The sequence below is a fragment of the Spea bombifrons genome, chromosome 8 (genome assembly GCF_027358695.1).
Source record: "Spea bombifrons isolate aSpeBom1 chromosome 8, aSpeBom1.2.pri, whole genome shotgun sequence".
NCBI lineage: Eukaryota > Metazoa > Chordata > Amphibia > Anura > Pelobatidae > Spea > Spea bombifrons.
The window spans coordinates 44,288,237-44,305,968 of NC_071094.1; the positions used below are offsets into that span (position 1 = coordinate 44,288,237).

At 41.1% G+C, this 17,732-nt stretch overlaps 1 protein-coding gene across 1 annotated transcript; it reads left to right on the forward strand.

Annotated features, from left to right (window-relative positions):
- The first annotated feature begins 11,991 nt into the window (after positions 1-11,991).
- LOC128503202 (olfactory receptor 1013-like) lies at positions 11,992-15,699 on the forward strand. The gene is made up of 2 exons (XM_053473247.1): positions 11,992-12,812; positions 15,053-15,699. The coding sequence occupies exons 1-2, from the start codon at positions 12,000-12,002 to the stop codon at positions 15,179-15,181; spliced, it is 942 nt and encodes a 313-aa protein (XP_053329222.1). The 5' UTR covers positions 11,992-11,999; the 3' UTR covers positions 15,182-15,699.
- The last annotated feature ends 2,033 nt before the right edge of the window (positions 15,700-17,732 follow it).

Sequence of the window (17,732 nt, forward strand, 5' to 3'; positions counted from 1 at the left end):
TATGTGTCAGCATGAATGTGTAAACGTAAGTGGTGCGAGGCAGTGTTTATGAGTAAGTGTATGTGTGTTAGCATGTTTGTGTAAGTGTGTTTACGTTTGTGTGCCAGAGTGTATGTTGCAAGGCGCACAGAAGGCACAGACAAGTTATTTGGGGGCAATGATGACACAAGCAGAGTGTTTGGGGTTAAGATGGGTCTGATGAGCTGCTTGGGGGCAAAGGTGGCTCTCACAAGCTGTTTGATGGCATTGTGGGAAATCTCCCTGTTTCTGGCTCTCCTCTATAGGGTAATATAACTATGGCTGGGAAGGGCGACCAGATCCGCCATGTTTCCCAGGGACCATTGAGTTTTCTCATATTGTGGACACACAGAGCTGGCCCTGCCTCCTGTCACACCCCCAACACTAAAAAAGAAAGCCATGGAGCTCTGCTGAGTGCTGCTACTGGGGAGGAATAAACTGATAAAATTCAATAAAAAAGACAAAAAATGATGTCCCTAGAGGGCCAAAGACATGACACCAGCCCCACGGTACTGCAATCGCGGGGTCTGTGTGACATAAGCGATGCCTGTAAACACCATCTGTGTCCCCGTTCTCTGCATCCCTCCTTGAGCTGGAGAGAGCCAGAAAACAGCAGTTCCCTGGGATGCTACGTTGGAGAAACCAGCCAGCAATTAAATGGCAGAATGAACATGCGCAGACATTCCATTAAACACCACTAGGAAAATTCCTAATGCACCCCTGTGGGACACCATTTCACCCAACATGACCATTCAATCAAGGGCCTAAAAATCAAAGTGCTGAAAGGGGACTTCAGTAACACCAAAGAAAGACAAACTTTTGAAGTCAGAATGAATCAACAGCAAGAATAGAGGACTCGATGCCGATTTAGGCTTCCTGTCCCACTACACAGGTTTTACAGAACCCCCCATCTGCTATATGTACTGTATTGTTAAGTGCACCATGTTCTTCTATATTTACCTGTATATATGACGACATGTGTAGACATATACATTCCCACCCCTATATTCATCACTGCGTTCCTATTTCCTGTATGTGAGCCATAGCATCTTCATTTATTTTCCTTCTGTGTCATTTTGTCTTTAGCAGCGCTACCCCCCCCCCTCAAAATTCCCTACTCAGAACATTTATGACCCTCTGGAGGGACTCATACTTTTACAACATCTCACCCCCCTTATCAGATCTGGGCAGTAACCCCCCCTCCCCCTGCCACACAACATTGAATTCTGTGTCCTTTTGCTCAGAAATGTTTAAGACTTGAGAAAGGGAGAAGAGCTCCCGAAAGCTTGTCATTCCAAAATTCTGTTAGTCCAAAAAAAAAAAGGTATTATCACGAGATACTTATTCCATCTGTTATTTGATATTCACACCACCGGACTAATACGGCTACAACCTCTACTCTATATATTTTAATAAATATTTTGTAGTTGGTGAGCGACACACGTTTAGGGATAGGTTTAGCATTAGGTGGGGTTAAAACATTTGTTTTTTAAAAAAACGAAGAAAAATTGAAAATAATATAGAAATATTGTGTGTTTTCCAAATCAGGGCAGGTTAAAATAATGTGTTTTGGTATTTTTGGCATTTATACCAGCTGTAGATAATTTATATACCCGTAAAACTGTGAATATGTTTTCTTTAAATCCCAACTTTTTAAATGTTATTCATAAGAATTTAAGTCTTACATTTATGAATGTTTTTTTTTTAATGCCAAATTATATATCGTATATAATAAAAGATGAAAACCGCTCTGGTCCACAAAGGGGTTAAACCAGGAAACAAACGATTTCTTTTTAGCGTCAGGCTCTGTAGCGACACCTGGTGGATAAACCGTATACACAAAAGAAGAGAGAGGTTTGGGTCCTTGTAGTTGAGCGTTATTCCAGGGAACAGGGGTAGGAGCTCGGACCAATTACCCCGGTTATCATTGATAAAAGTCCCTAAATATTGCTCTAAAGTTTGGACAGCGCACTCCGCTGCTCCACTGGTCTGGGGATGACATATAACGTGGAGAAAAACAATACGAAGAACGTCATGAATTGTGCTCATTATGTTGCTGACCCCCACACATACTGTATGTGCCATATACTCAGTAATAACACCGTCACATATAGAGGGTTTTATTGCCAGCCCTGCCTAAAAGTGTTGGCGTTGTATTTAAGGGATTGAACCTTTGGAGGAAAGTGTAAAATGGCGGACCTGCTGAGTTTAGTAGACTAGGGGCATTCAATGAATACTTTCTTTAGGTGGAACAGCACCTTTAACAGGTTAGCATCATTTAATGAATAATATCCTGAAAATAAAGACGCCTTTTTATGAGAGTTTTGGTAAATATCCCATTTAAATTGAATCACAATAGCTTTGTGACTTTGGACGGCCATCGTTGATATCCGGAGAGATAAGTCTTTATTTTCACCATTAAACCTTTTGCCGATTTGCTCATAAGTTTTAAATACCCCGCCGAGGGTTCCGTGGTTTGCAAACATCACTTTATAATTACCCCCGAAGGGTTCGTCTACCATTAAATCCCGCGTGGAATTTAAAGTCGACAATAACTTTAATTACCCGCGATGTTGCAAAATAGAACGGCGTCCGATCGGCCCTTGGAGAGTGTGCGTGTGGATCGCTTTTAATTGGAAAGTATAATAATTGGCAGAGGGGTTTGGGTGCCGAATTCTACGGTGGATTCGGTAAATGTATCTCTTATTAACTCCTTTGATGACTTCAACTGTGTTTCAAAGCCAAACATTTTCTGTAATTCCCTATAAGCTGCCGCAAACTATCAGCAAATAGAAAAAAAATTAACCGATAGATTAGATTGTCTTCTAATAAAATGATCAGTAGCATATTAGAGTAAAATGTTAGTTATCACCGGATATAATTATCATTATAGTATGGAAATGAATACCGATAATTATTATCTTAGTGGTAGAGGTTAATACTTTGATTCTATTTATTTATTTTTGAATAATGTCTTCCGTGTGTGAATAATGGTTAAAAGCAAGCCCTGCTTAACAAAATATATCATATATATTAGACTTGTGCATTTGTCTTCGAGCAAACATGAAAACGAACTCACGAACAATGTAAGATACATTGAGTAGCATAATAACCGGATTTCAAGCATAAGGAACAATCCAAAGTTAGTATGCTACTCAATGTATCTTACCAATAGATGGCAGCATTCTGCCCGAAGATATATTATCCATATATGGTAGTGTGCTCATTTGCATTTATTAATTATTCAAATAAAATATATTCCCATGGTCCTTTTGTCCACAAATATTCGCACGAAGAAAAGACAGGAACGGGGGAATATACCCCCTGGTGCCCAAGTCTAATATATATATATATACATATACAGTATTTCACAAAAGTAAGCACACCCCTCACAGTTTTGTAAATATTTTATTATAAATTTTCATGTGATAACACTGAAGAAATGACGCTCTGCTACAATGTAATGCAGTGAGTGTGCAGCCTGTATAACAGACTAACTTTACTGTCCCCTCAAATATAACCCAACACGCAGCTATTAATGTCTAACACCTCGGCAGCAAAAGTGAGTACACCCCTAAGTGGAAATGTCCAAATTGGGCCCAATGTTTTGTGTGGCCACCATTATTTTCCAGCATTGCCTTAGCCCTCTTGGGCATGGAGCTCACCAGAGCTTCACAGGTTGCCACTGGAGTCCTCTTCCAATCCTCCATGATAACATTGCAGAGCTGGTGGATGTCAGAGACCTTGCGCTCCCCCACCTTCCGTTTGAGGATGCCCCACAGATGCTCAATAGGGTTTAGGTCTGGAGACATGCTTGGCCAGTCCATCACCTTGAGGCTAGGTTTCCACTTGGGTTTTTGTCCGGCGTTTTTTTCTTGATGAAAAACGCCAGGAAAACTGCCAAGAAAACTGCCGCTGCGTTTTGGCGTTTTTTCTGCAGTTTTTTCTGGCGTTTTAGCCTTTCTGTGGAAATTGCTTTTTTTGACCTTAGGCAGTTTTTCCTTTAAATTTTTATTTTTGTTTTTTTCGTAATACGTACAAACAAATTAAACATTAAATAGAATAGACAAGTACAACAATAATAAAATCAAAATAACAGTTAAAGGGTCTAAATATCATCCTTAGGTGTAAGTTGTATAATACATCATATGATATCTTAATAAAAAAAAAAAAAAAAAAAAAAAAAAAAAAGCCGGGAATATGTGTTGATTCTTATATTACTCTTATGTTATTTAATTTAATAATCCAGTCCTCATATATAGTTGTATATCTTTTCTGTTGTGGACTACTCCATTGCAAGCCTTTCTCCATCTGTAATTGAAATAACACTTGATTTCTCAATTGTAAGTATAAAAATGGTTTGCTTTCTTTCCAATTTCTTGCTATCACTACTTTCGTAGCTGCCAATATATGAATAATTATTATTTTTATTTTTAAAGGTAATCCAAGTGGAAATATGTGAAGCAAAGCCATTTCTAGAGTTTTATTAATCTTAATATTACCTATTTTTTCTAGAAGCTCAAAGGCGTGCCTCCATAGAGGCCTTACTTTTGTACACGTCCACCATATATGTTTATAATCTCCTCGTTCCTGGTTACAACGCCAGCATCTGTCTGAAGAACTTGGGAACATAGATTTTATTTTTGTCGGTGTTAAATACCATTGATTAATTAATTTGAAATAATTCTCTCTAATTGTTATGGAATGAATTAGATTATAAGTATTATTTATTGCTTTATACCAATCTATTTCTGTAATTTGTTTCGTTGTATCTCTATTCCATTTTGTTATAATTGGTGTTATTGGACTCTCGTCCATTTTGTTAATTATTTCAAATGATTTAGACAATGCTTTTTTTATTTCTTGTTTATTAAACACATTTTGAAGTTTACAATGAAGTTCCTCATCCTCTTTATATCTAGCTTGTAATATAAAAGATTTCATTCTCAGGTAGGTGAATATTTCTGAACTAGGTATATTAAACTCCCTATGTATTTGATCGAACGATTTTATATTATCTTTGAACAGAATTTCTTTTAGTTCTTCAATTCCCGCATTTTTCCAAATACTTAAATTTATATTGGAAATAATAAGTTCTATGGTATCCAGTTTCGTGTTATCTAGAACCTTATTAGTTAAATTCAATTTTTTCTTAATCTTTTTCCATTCTTGCAAAATATCTTTTATTATAGTATTATTTATATATTTTGCCTCTAGTTTTATCTGGTATTGCCACATACTTGTGGTTAGATTAATCTTAACCATAGATCTTTCTATTTTAAACCATGGTTGGTTGATATTAATTCGACATTGTAAATTATATATATGTAATAACATGCATGCGTCATATGCACTTTTAGCTCTAGGGTAATTCAATCCACCTCTATTTATTTTTCTTGCCAACTTTTTTATACTAATTCTCATTTTACTTCCATTATTAATAAATTTATTAAAGCTAGTTTGTAGCATAGAAATCCAAGAGCTTGGTATTTTTAATGGGATATGCCTAAAAAAGTAGATCCATTTTGGAAGAATATATGCGTTAATCACATTTATTCTACCTACCCAAGATAATAATTATCTTAGTGGTAGAGGTTAATACTGTGATTCTATTTATTTATTTTTGAATAATGTCTTCCGTGTGTGAATAATGGTTAAAAGCAAGCCCTACTTAACAAAATATATCATATATATTAGACTTGTGCATTTGTCTTCGGGCAAACATGAAAACGAACTCACGAACAATGTAAGATACATTGAGTAGCATAATAACTGGATTTCAAGCATAAGGAACAATCCAAAGTTAGTATGCTACTCAATGTATCTTACCAATAGATGGCAGCATTCTGCCCGAAGATATATTATCCATATATGGTAGTGTGCTCATTTGCATTTATTAATTATTCAAATAAAATATATTCCCATGGTCCTTTTGTCCACAAATATTCGCACGAAGAAAAGACAGGAACGGGGGAATGTACCCCCTGGTGCCCAAGTCTAATATTTATATACACATATACAGTATCTCACAAAAGTAAGTACACCCCTCACAGTTTTGTAAATATTTTATTATAAATTTTCATGTGATAAATGATGCTCTGCTACAATGTAACGCAGTGAGTGTACAGCCTGTATAACAGACTAACTTTACTGTCCCCTCAAATATAACCCAACACACAGCTATTAATGTCTAACACCTCGGCAGCAAAAGTGAGTACACCCCTAAGTGGAAATGTCCAAATTGGGCCCAATGTTTTGTGTGGCCACCATTATTTTCCAGCATTGCCTTAGCCCTCTTGGGCATGGAGCTTACCAGAGCTTCACAGGTTGCCACTGGAGTCCTCTTCCAATCCTCCATGACAACATCACGGAGCTGGTGGATGTCAGAGACCTTGCGCTCCCCCACCTTCCGTTTGAGGATGCCCCACAGATGCTCAATAGGGTTTAGGTCTGGAGACATGCTTGGCCAGTCCATCACCTTGAGGCTAGGTTTCCACTTGGGTTTTTGTCCGGCGTTTTTTTCTTGATGAAAAACGCCAGGAAAACTGCCAAGAAAACTGCCGCTGCATTTACCTGCGTTTTGGCGTTTTTTCTGCAGTTTTATCTGGCGTTTTAGCCTTTCTGTGGAAATTGCTTTTTTTGACCTTAGGCAGTTTTTCCAGCCTTTACAAGTTAGAAGTTTCACCCAGCTAAAAGGGATTAGGATAAATGGCAAGTATCTGCCCTCTCCTGATGTCATTTACTTGGTAGACCCTTTTGTCTCTTTTCTGTGGGTTGTAAGGCATGCTTTATTCCGAATGTCTGCTCCTCTGGGAAGATTGGCCCCAAATGATGGTGCAAATTGTTTGCTGTTGCTTTTGGCACGCAGGATCTGGTCGCGTATGTTTGTTTGTAATGGCATGTTTGTTCCAAATGGTGTAAAATTCAATATGAACCAGTCCAGGACTTTGTTTTGTGTGAAACTGTTTGTTTTCAGCCTATTTCTCGTAGGACACACAGATACTGGGTCCATCCTCTGCATTGTACCTGTGGAAAAAACGTCATAAAAAACGCCAAGACAATAAACCCACATGGCTTTTTCATGGCGTTTTTTCTCTCCCATAGACTTCTATTGGAGAAAAAAAGCCAAGATTTCTTGCAAAAAACGCCAGAGTGTCAACATGCTGCGATTTTGAAAAACTGCCACAGAGCCCAAAAAAGCAGAAAAACGCCAAAGAGGACTGAAAAAACGCCAAACAGAAAAACGCCAAGTGGAAATGGCATTTTGCGATTTCCTATTGAATTACAGCTAACATCTGGCTGCATGCGTTTTTCACAAAAAAACGCCAGGTGGCGCTATTGGCGTTTTTATAGGCGTTTTTAGCAAAAAAAACCCCAATGGAAACCAAGCCTTACCCTTAGCTTCTTTAGCAAGGCAGTGATTATCTTGTAGATGTGTTTGGGGTCATTATCATGTTGAAATGTTGCCCAGTGGCCCAGTCTCCAAAAGGAAGGGAACATGCTCTGCCTAGTATGTCACGCTACATGTTGGCGTTCATAGCGCCCTCAATGAACTGTAGCTACCCAGTGCCAACCACACTCATGCAGACCCAGACCATGATACTGCCACCACCAGACTTCACTGTAGCCAAGACACACTTGTCTTTTTACTCCTCACCTGGTTGCTGCCACACACGCTTGACACCATCTGAACCAACTAAGTTTATCTTGGTCTCATCGGACCACAGGACGTGGTTCCAGTAATCCAGGAGGTTTATTTTTTCCCTCAGAAATCTCATGGTGCTGCCGCAGCCACAAGGGATTCTGGGAGGGCGCATGCAAATAAGGTTAACAATGATCATCTTTTGCCTCTATATCCACTTTATACATGGATCCCTTGAAAGTAATTGCCCACTGTGCAAAGTAATTAACCTTATTTGCATGCGCCTACCCAGAATCCCTGTGGTTGTGGCAGCACCATGAGATTTCTGAGGGATAAAACAAGCCTTCTGGCTTGTCTGGTGTCTGTAGATGAGTGTTTAATAATACTTCTACTAACCCTTAATTATAAGTGGAAGGGTTTCTATCACCTTTACTCACCATAACGTATATGATTGGTTCTTTACATTATAGCCGAGTGTCATTTCTCCGGTGTTGTCACATGGAAAGATGTAATATTTATAAAAATGTGAGGGGTGTACTCATATATATATATATATATATATATATATATATAAAAATGTGTAATAATAGTAATATCTTTTTTTGTGGATTGGGCAAATGAGAAATAGGGAAATAATAGTAAAGGAAGACAGACCAAAAACACAGAAATTGCCCGGGTCCTTAAGGGGCTAAGTCAGTTTCAGTGGTTTTCAGTGTTATAACGGCAACCTGAGCCTAATCGAGAGTATTGAAGGAAATGGGAAGGGTGACGGGGTACTGGGGTACTGGGGTACCGGGGCACCAGACCACCCGAGGTCGGCTTTGTCTGCCAAGCAATCACTCTCAGAGCACCCCCTGGAGGATGAGGATAGGAGGTCACACTGACATCACAAGACAAATACTATATTTAATGGGGATATCAGCAGAGGATGGGGTGAACCACAACACCGCTCCCTCAGCACAGAGACACAGCAGTTCCTTTGGAGTCTCTGAGCAAAACCCACAGCATTCCCAGATATGCCGACCTGTGGGGTACAATCAGCTTCACACGCAAGTAAGCTGTGACCCGCTCCCTCCCCAACACCAGGCGGTTTCTGGCAAACCATAGAGCGTCCTTTACACAGCGCATGAGACGCCAAGCGTCGTCAATGGCCCCCTGAGTGTGTGTTCCTGGAAAAAGCCCGTAAAGTACAGAGTGGTAGGACAGGTACTTCCTTGAGCAAATGGGCAGTTTCCTCCTCCACAATGCACTGTGGGCAGTGTCTATATCTGCATAGTCCCCTGACATGCATAAATAGGGGGAGGCCTCCCTGAATGGCCATCCATGCAATGTCTTTATGCCTCAGACTGTCTGAGAGTCATGGGAGCTGGAGTATTAACTAACCCTGGCTGTAATACATGAAATAAAACTACCTTCTGTCTGCAGCCTGCAAACTGTGTCTCTGCCCAGGCGGGGACTCTGTGTCTGTGAAGAAGCAGTGAGCAGAGTAAAGGGGAGGAGAGCGGACCAAACCACTCTGCCAGCAGAGGGGTGTACAGTATTAAATAAAAGCTCCCTCCCCTGCTGCTGCTCTAGTGAGCCTCTATGAATTTCCTGGTTGGGGGTTCCCCCTTTTGCCCCCTTCCCCCCATTGCCCATGGGTGTCAAAAACAAATATAGGTTTAAAAGAAAAGAAAAATTAATTTACTTTTTTGTTTGTAAATATTTTATGCAGTCCGACCAACATGGAGGATGCGTCTATCTTAACCCTTACACAGCCATGAGCTACTGAAACCAGTCTGGTTGGTTAATGAGCAGATGCTGCCGCATCTCATTAGCAGAACGTGGTTAGAGCCATGTTTTAACCTTGTAGCTGCTGGTAACCCTGTTACAAAGTATCTGTCACTCATCCTTAATATCCCACTGGAGTTTTGCTCTTTTGTATATAACTAGAACCTGCTCCAGCCCGGTAATCCAGAGCAAGTCACTAGGATACGCGGACAGGAAGACATTTATTGAGGTAACGCGCCGCAGGCGGTCTCATGTGCTTTAAACTTCCTTATAAAGAATAGAGTTACAATCCTGCGTAACGACTATAAAACATCGTAATTACCTCATTTGTTTGCCTACAGCTTTATATCTCAAACAGAGAATTGTTTGTAGGATGAAAATATCAGGAAAGACTTAAAGATCTCAATATGTCCGGCTTGGGGGAGAGAAGGGAGAGAGAAGGGAGAGAGGGAATGGGAGAGACGTTTAAATACATAAAGGGATTTAATAAAGGACAGGAGGGGAGTTTATTTCAATCTAAAACTAGAGGGTTAGAGGCTGAGATAGAATGGAAGGAAGTTTTACTATACTTAGAGGGTGGTGGATGAGTGGAACAGCCTCCCAGCAGAAGTGGTAGAGGGTAATACAGTGAGGGTATTAAACATGCATGGGATAGACATACGGCTCCTGAATCTAAGACAAGACTGGAATTTTCTACGTTTTTAAATAAAAGTTTGTAAATTGTTTTTGCAGTTTTCGGAATTTACCACAAAATATACGTTTCCAAATGCCGCTCGTCTCCAATCAGCCCACAAAACAGTATGTTTTAGAAGGTCTGCGTGCGCCTGACGTCCACTCACTTTATATGCGCAGCTATATGAAAATATCCCGTTTTACTACTTGTATTTTTTTTTAGTATCATTTTTATTTAGGGTGGGGGGAGAATTAAAAAAAAAAAAATTGTCTATTTCACCGCAGGAGAGCGAGCGTTATGTCACCGGTTTCCTATTCTTAGGTTTTCTCCTTATGATCAGCGATTTAACGATAGGAATGAGAGAATTTCATTGGAGGAATAATCCCGAGAACAGGAAGTTAAGATGACGGCTCCGTGGTATAGACATAAGGTGGGTTTCATTACAAAGATCCTTTTTTACCGGTTTTTCTGTAACAGCATTATACAATTTTTTTTTAATATAATAAGCTGTAAAATGAAGGATTTGGGGGAATGGCAGATGTGTTTTAAATCCATTAACAAAACCCAGTATCTTTTCACTACTAAAATCATATATTTTTTCTACTCTACCAGTTTACATGTATCCATTATACACACCAACGTTCAAAGGTTTGGGGTCACTCGGCTGTTTTCATGGAAAACAAGGGAATTTCTGACTGTAACATAATTACAAAATAGCTTTTCCAGCCTTTTAAGCTTAAACTTGGCTCAGCGAACACAACGTGCCATTGGAGCACAGGAGTGATGGGAGTGATAAAGGGCCATTGGAACACAGGAGTGATGGGAGTGATAAAGGGCCGTTGGACCACAGGAGTGATGGGAGTGATAAAGGGCCATTGGAACACAGGAGTGATGGGAGTGATAAAGGGCCATTGGAACACAGGAGTGATGGGAGTGATAAAGGGCCGTTGGAACACAGGAGTGATGGGAGTGATAAAGGGCCATTGGAGCACAGGAGTGATGGGAGTGATAAAGGGCCATTGGAGCACAGGAGTGATGGGAGGGATAAAGGACCGTTGGAACCCAGGAGTGATGGGAGTGATAAAGGGCCATTGGGACACAGGAGTGATGGGAGTGATAAAGGGCCATTGGAGCACAGGAGTGATGGGAGTGATAAAGGGCCGTTGGAACCCAGGAGTGATGGGAGTGATGAAGGGCCTCTTTACGCCTTTGAAGAGATTGCATTAAAAATCAGCCGTTTCCAGGTACAATAGAAATTTAAAACATTAACCCCGTCTGCGCTGGATTTCTGACCCATTTTATTTAATTCAACAAAATCTGCTTTTCTTTCAAAAACAAGGAAATTTCTAAGTGATCCCAAACTTTTGTGCAGTAGTGCATGTATGTATCACGTCATGTATGCAGAGTAGAATCCGACGTGTTACAGGGACATGGCCACTCAAATTACTTTCCTCAGCCACATTCAGGCGCACGCTTGGCCAGGTTTGGAAGGTTACAATTAACAGTGGGGCTTATTCACTAAAAATAGAGTCGTGTTTCTGCGCTATGACTTCACTGCTGATTATGAAGGCAGAGCCAGCCCTGTATTATGTATAAGTCAATGGACAGCGAGATCTCACTGATAACTATACATTGTACAGGGCCGGCAGCAGAAGCTCACTGGGGTTGGTCCTTCAGAATGTATCGTGAGGTCAAGAAGCTGAAACACAAGTCTCCTGCAAACTCTCCCTTTAGTGAATAGACCCCCGATGTGTTCAATATCTTGCTGACTCTCGTAGAGGAAAATACAGAAAAAATAGCTTTTTTAGTTAAAATAGCCATTTTTTTTACTGCCAATTTTTATTTGTTTAAATCGTAAAGTAATTGTGTTCTGTATTTCCCGAGGCTGCGAAATAAATGGAAGCGGGAAACGCGACGTGGAACTTCTTCATCCTGCTGGGATTTTACGAGAGGCCTGATATGCACGTTACTCTGTTCGCCATCCTTCTTCTTATTTACGTTATGGCTTTAACGGGCAACCTGACCATCATCCTGGTGATATTTAAGGAGCGCCGCCTACGCACGCCCATGTACTTCTTTCTGTGTAACTTGTCCTTCCTCGACATAACCTACACGTCGACCGTCGTCCCCAAGCTCTTACATATCTGCCTAACCGGAGACCAGTCCATTCCGTACGCGGCGTGTATCGCGCAAGTGTTCCTCTTTGTCCTATGCGTGGTGGCAGAATACTTCCTCCTGGCGGTCATGGCTTACGACCGATATGCGGCCATTTGTAACCCCCTCATTTACCCGCATTTGATGAACTTGAATGTCTGCGCTCTGCTTGCGACGGCTTCTTGGTGTTTCGGTCTCCTGGAATCCTTCTTGTTTCTCGGACTGATTTCCCAATGCTCTTTTTGTCAGTCCAAGGTCATTAACCATTTATTTTGTGACCTCAAACCCCTCATCAAGCTGTCCTGCAGCAGAACCGACATTTTGGAGCTAGCCGTCCAAGTGTCTGCTGTCCTCTTCGGCGTCGTCCCTCTCGTCTTCGTTCTCGTGTCTTATGTCTTGATAATTTCCGCAATCCTGAGGATCCGCTCCAGAGAAGGGAAGCGCAAAGCCTTCTCCACCTGCTCGTCCCACCTCACCGTGGTCATCTTGTTCTTTGGAATTATCCTCACCATGTACCTGAGGCCGAAGTCTGCGTACTCCATAGAGCAGGATAAGGCCAGGGGCGGGCTGGGCCGGGGGGCAGGGGGGCAATTGCCCCCCAGGCCGCCCTAAATCCGGGCCGGTGGGCCGGACGGACGACCGGCAGACAGCCATTCAATGCGGCTGCGGCCGCAAAGTTAAAAACTAAGCGGCCGCGAGCAGGATTGAATGCGGCCGTCACGCGTAGCTGGCGGGGGAGGGAGGGGGGCGGTCCGCCCCGGCTGCCGCTCATCTGAGGGCTGCCACCATGCCGACACGCCTCCAGAAACGGTGCGCGCGGCAACTGTGGCTGTGCGCCGGGACTTGATCCCGGCGCACAACACTGAAGCCACGCCCACCGTCTTCCGCGCTCAGTGCACAGGACTGGAAGAAGAAGAAGTAGAAGTAGAAGAGGAGGAAAAGGAAAAGTGAGAGTGAAAGAAGAAAAGGTAGGAGAGAGTGGATTAGTAAGTGTGTGAGAGTGATGGGTGTTATGCTGAATGTAAGTGTGTGAGAGTGATGGGTGTTATGCTGAATGTAAGTGTGTGAGAGTGATGGGTGTTATGCTGAATGTAAGTGTGTGAGAGTGATGGGTGTTATGCTAAATGTAAGTGTGTGAGAGTGATGGGTGTTATGCTGAATGTAAGTGTGTGAGAGTGATGGGTGTTATGCTAAATGTACGTGTGAGAGTGATGGGTGTTACGCTGAATGTAAGTGTGTGAGAGTGATGGGTGTTATGCTGAATGTAAGTGTGTGAGAGTGATGGGTGTTATGCTAAATGTAAGTGTGTGAGAGTGATGGGTGTTATGCTGAATGTAAGTGTGTGAGAGTGATGGGTGTTATGCTAAATGTACGTGTGTGAGAGTGATGGGTGTTACGCTGAATGTAAGTGTGTGAGAGTGATGGGTGTTATGCTGAATGTAAGTGTGTGAGAGTGATGGGTGTTATGCTAAATGTACGTGTGTGAGAGTGATGGGTGTTACGCTGAATGTAAGTGTGTGAGAGTGATGGGTGTTATGCTGAATGTAAGTGTGTGAGAGTGATTGGTGTTATGCTAAATGTAAGTGTGTGAGAGTAATGGGTGTTATGCTGAATGTAAGTGTATGAGAGTGATGTGTGTTATGCTGAATGTAAGTGTGTGAGAGTGATGGGTGTTATGCTGAATGTAAGTGTGTGAGAGTGATGGGTGTTATGCTGAATGTTTGTGAATGAGGGTTTCAGATAGCATGGATGTGTAAGTGTTGGGGGATAGCTTGGCATAGGGAGTCCGTAATCACATTCCTTTCATGCCCAGATTCCAGCATGTAGTGGCTGCCTAGGCATGATAGGAGTGTGATTGCTGTTATAAATTATTTTTTGGTCCAACTTCGGTGTGTTAACACTTTTATTGGACAGAATAATTCAATGACAGTATTAATATATATATATATATATATATATATATATATATATATTTATATATATAATTGCAAACAGCAATCACACTCCTATCATGCTAAGTCAGCCAGCACATGCTAGAACCTGGACATGATAGGATTGTGATTGTTGTTATATATATGTGTATATATATATATATATATATATATATATATATATGTTAATATTATTGTTGATTTTTTTGTCTAATTTTGGTGTTACTTTTAATAAAGTATTTTAAAGGGTTTTTTTTGTTGTTTTTTCAATTTTGGCCAAGTGAATGCTGAATTTTTAGTTTCAGTCCAGAATTTTCATTTCGGTGCATCCCTACTATATACAATGCCAGTCACTAAAGTGGTAAGCCTACACCACATCAATGTTTGGCTTAGTATATAGTGATAGGGGTTGTCAGTGTCTGGCTCAATGTATAGGCACACATTGACGGTGGTACTGCATAATCCCTAAGTATATAATGATAACAATTATGCTGTACCCCTGTCAATGTTTGCCTAACCATAGAAACTATGCAGTTTTAAAGTGTGTGTGTGTGTGGGGGGGGGGGGGCACATACAGGATCTGCCACAGGTGCCAAATGCTCTAGGTACGCCCCTGCATCATGCGGCTGTCAGACCCAATGGCCATGCCTCAGCTCCTCTTCCCTCGTCTTAAAAGGGGTGTGATGAAGAGCTGAGGCATGCGGTGTGTGCACGCCGGCCACTTTAATTTCATTAGGCGCTGGTGGAGTGACTGCCGCACGACGGTCACTTTCAATGTCGCTCGCAGCCTCTTTGATGGTGCAGTGGGCCAGTTGACTAGACTTGCCCCCCAGGCCTTAGGCTGCCAGCCCTCCCCTGGATAAGGCGCTGGCTCTCATGTACACCCTGTGTATCCCCACGTTAAATCCCGTTATATACAGCCTGAGAAATAAAGAGGTGAAAGAGGCTCTCGGGAGACTCAAGAGGAACGTTCTGAGATGCGGCGGTGTCTGAAAACTGAAAGCAAAATCCGAAACCGCAATAAATATGTTTGTAACAGACCTGTGCATTTGTATTTGTATAAATTGCAAATTTACTGAATTTTGGTAAATTAAGCGATTCATACAAGGTCCCAAAAACGAGGCCAAACCCCCATGACTTGGACGAAAACAAAGCAAAGAGCCCTGAATTTTCGTATGAAATTGATGGGTCCACATTCACCCACACGCTCTCTCTCATTCTCTCACACTCGCATTCTCATTCACTACCTCTTACGCTCTCTAAACGTTTTCTTACTTTCTTTGCTGACAAATTCCACTGCCACATCTTCTTCTATGGTATCCCTTCTCTTTTCTCCTTTCTCTCTTCAGTCTGCTTTCTTCTTTCTTCATCCGCATCTCCGCGGACGTAACCTGGCAGGAACTTCTGCCAAAATGGGAAAGTAAACGAAAAAGAGAGTGTGAATGTGGACATTCCTCCTTGAAATCATTGGCCGTATTCTATTACTGGAGATATATTTAGTCATATACCACTTTCACCTTAGACTTTTTAGACACTTAAAAAGTGATATGCCAAGTAATAGAACATATAGCAGCGTATGAAAGATATCCCATAGAACCCTGTGGCACCTTTAAATGGATCAACGTACCATAATATTTATTTTACTTTTTGATTTATAGCTGAGCATGGCCAGAGAAAAGGGTTTGGTTAGTTAGTAATGTTATTTCAGTTGGAGGGTGGTAGATATGTGTAACAGCCTCCCAGCCGAAGTGGCAAATACAGTGAGAGAATTTAAACATGCATGGGATAGGGATATGGCTGAATGTATATCTAATTTTTAACCCAGCTTTAACTATGGGTCTTATATAATGGTATAAATGCAAAATTAAATAGTTTGGGTAAAAAAAACCAAAAGGTCCTCACCACCCTTGGTAAATGTATTTATTTATTTATTTTTACATACATGTAGATTGCACATACTATGGATATAGGTGACAGTACATGATATACGGTATTATACGTTTGGCTCATGCAAGAAGGGGTTAAATTCTATCATTATGGCAGAGAGTAATGGGAGTTGTAGTCTGCAAAGCCTCATCATCATGTAAAAAAAATAAAGCAAACGCATTTATATAAATCTTTGCTGCTTTGTGTGTTTCTTTACTATTTGGAACATTAAAAATAAATAAAATAAATGGGGTCCCCTACCGAGGGCGCTCACAATTTCCTAATCTTCCCCTGAGGATGATAAATAAACCGTCTCCTCATCCCCTGCTAAGGGTTCAATATAGTTAAAAACTTTGTGTAGCTATTGGTTCTCAACTCCCGACCCAAGAAAAGCAGACATCCAAAAATAAAAGTGCAAAATGCCAGACAAAAAAGTAAAAATATGACGCCCTCCCCCATTATGCCATTGGATGCGCAGGAATGTGTATATACTCCTGTACACCATCGACCCCTAGTGTTTGGAAGCTGCATTGCATATTCCATTGATTTGAATAGGGTCCATAGGCTTGAAGAGACCCTATTCAAGGCAATGAAGGATTTAATACAGCTTTATGACAACGGCTATTTTTAAATATACTGCCATTGTCTAAGGAAGGGCTACTTTTTATGTAAAAAATAAATAAAAAAAAATAATGAAAAAGTAAAAACATAAAAAATGTCAAAGATAAATTCTTCTTCACCCATTGTGCCAGCGGACAAATTGTTTGAAAGCCGGGGAGCATTCAGGTCAATGGAGGATATAATGCGGCTTCCAAACACTGGTGCATCAGGTTTTATTCCCATATTTATACTTTTTGATGGCCCCTTCCTTTGGGCTGAAACTTCAGCAATGATTTTTTTGTCCCTTAAAATTGTTTTTTTAAGTGCCACCTTCGTGGCATCCAAAGGGTGCTTGGGTGGACAGCTGGTGTTGGTAGCTTCATTGCATAGATTGCCTTTGTGGTTTATTCACGCAACAGTGTGTTTTGGGTTTTAAAAGATGAACACTCACTCTTTTAAAAACTTCCTTCCATTCCATCTAGGTCTCTGACTCTTTAGTCTTGCTGTTCACCTGCCGGTGGCCACATGAATGGCTGAGATTGGTTCTATCGCCTGTAGCCTGGCTCTGCGCTCATCTCAGCTCTTCATTGATAGGTTAGGGAAAATTCCAGGAGCACAAACTGGAAGATTCACCGAAATGCTTTGGTGGAAGGTAATTGGACAACACGGGCCTGCTGATGGATTGTGGGTGAAGACATGCGCGATAACACACTCAATTCCTGAACTGCCACTGGGGGCCCCCAGGAAAAAAAAAAACAAAAAAAAAATAAATAAAAAATAAAAAAATTACACTATTTAATTTTTTTATTAAATTATTGTGACTTTCAGGGCTGTAAGACATGTTTTTTGGAAAAGTGGCAAAGGTGGCATGTAGAATGGAGGGGGGGCAAGAATGGCATTTATTCTGCCTATGCCCCCTGAAAGTAATATTTCTGGTATTAATTGGAAGAATTGTGCAGTTATCAGGTATGATCCTAAATCCAACCCTAACTTTTCCCCGACCCCTAACCCTTAATCC

Coding starts and splice junctions, on each gene's coding strand:
- LOC128503202 (XM_053473247.1), top strand. CDS start 12,000: ATGGAAGCGGGAAACGCGACGTGGAACTTCTTCATCCTGCTGGGATTT. Junction 12,813..15,052: donor ACTCCATAGAGCAGGATAAG/GCCAGGGGCGGG, acceptor CCCCTGGATAAG/GCGCTGGCTCTCATGTACAC.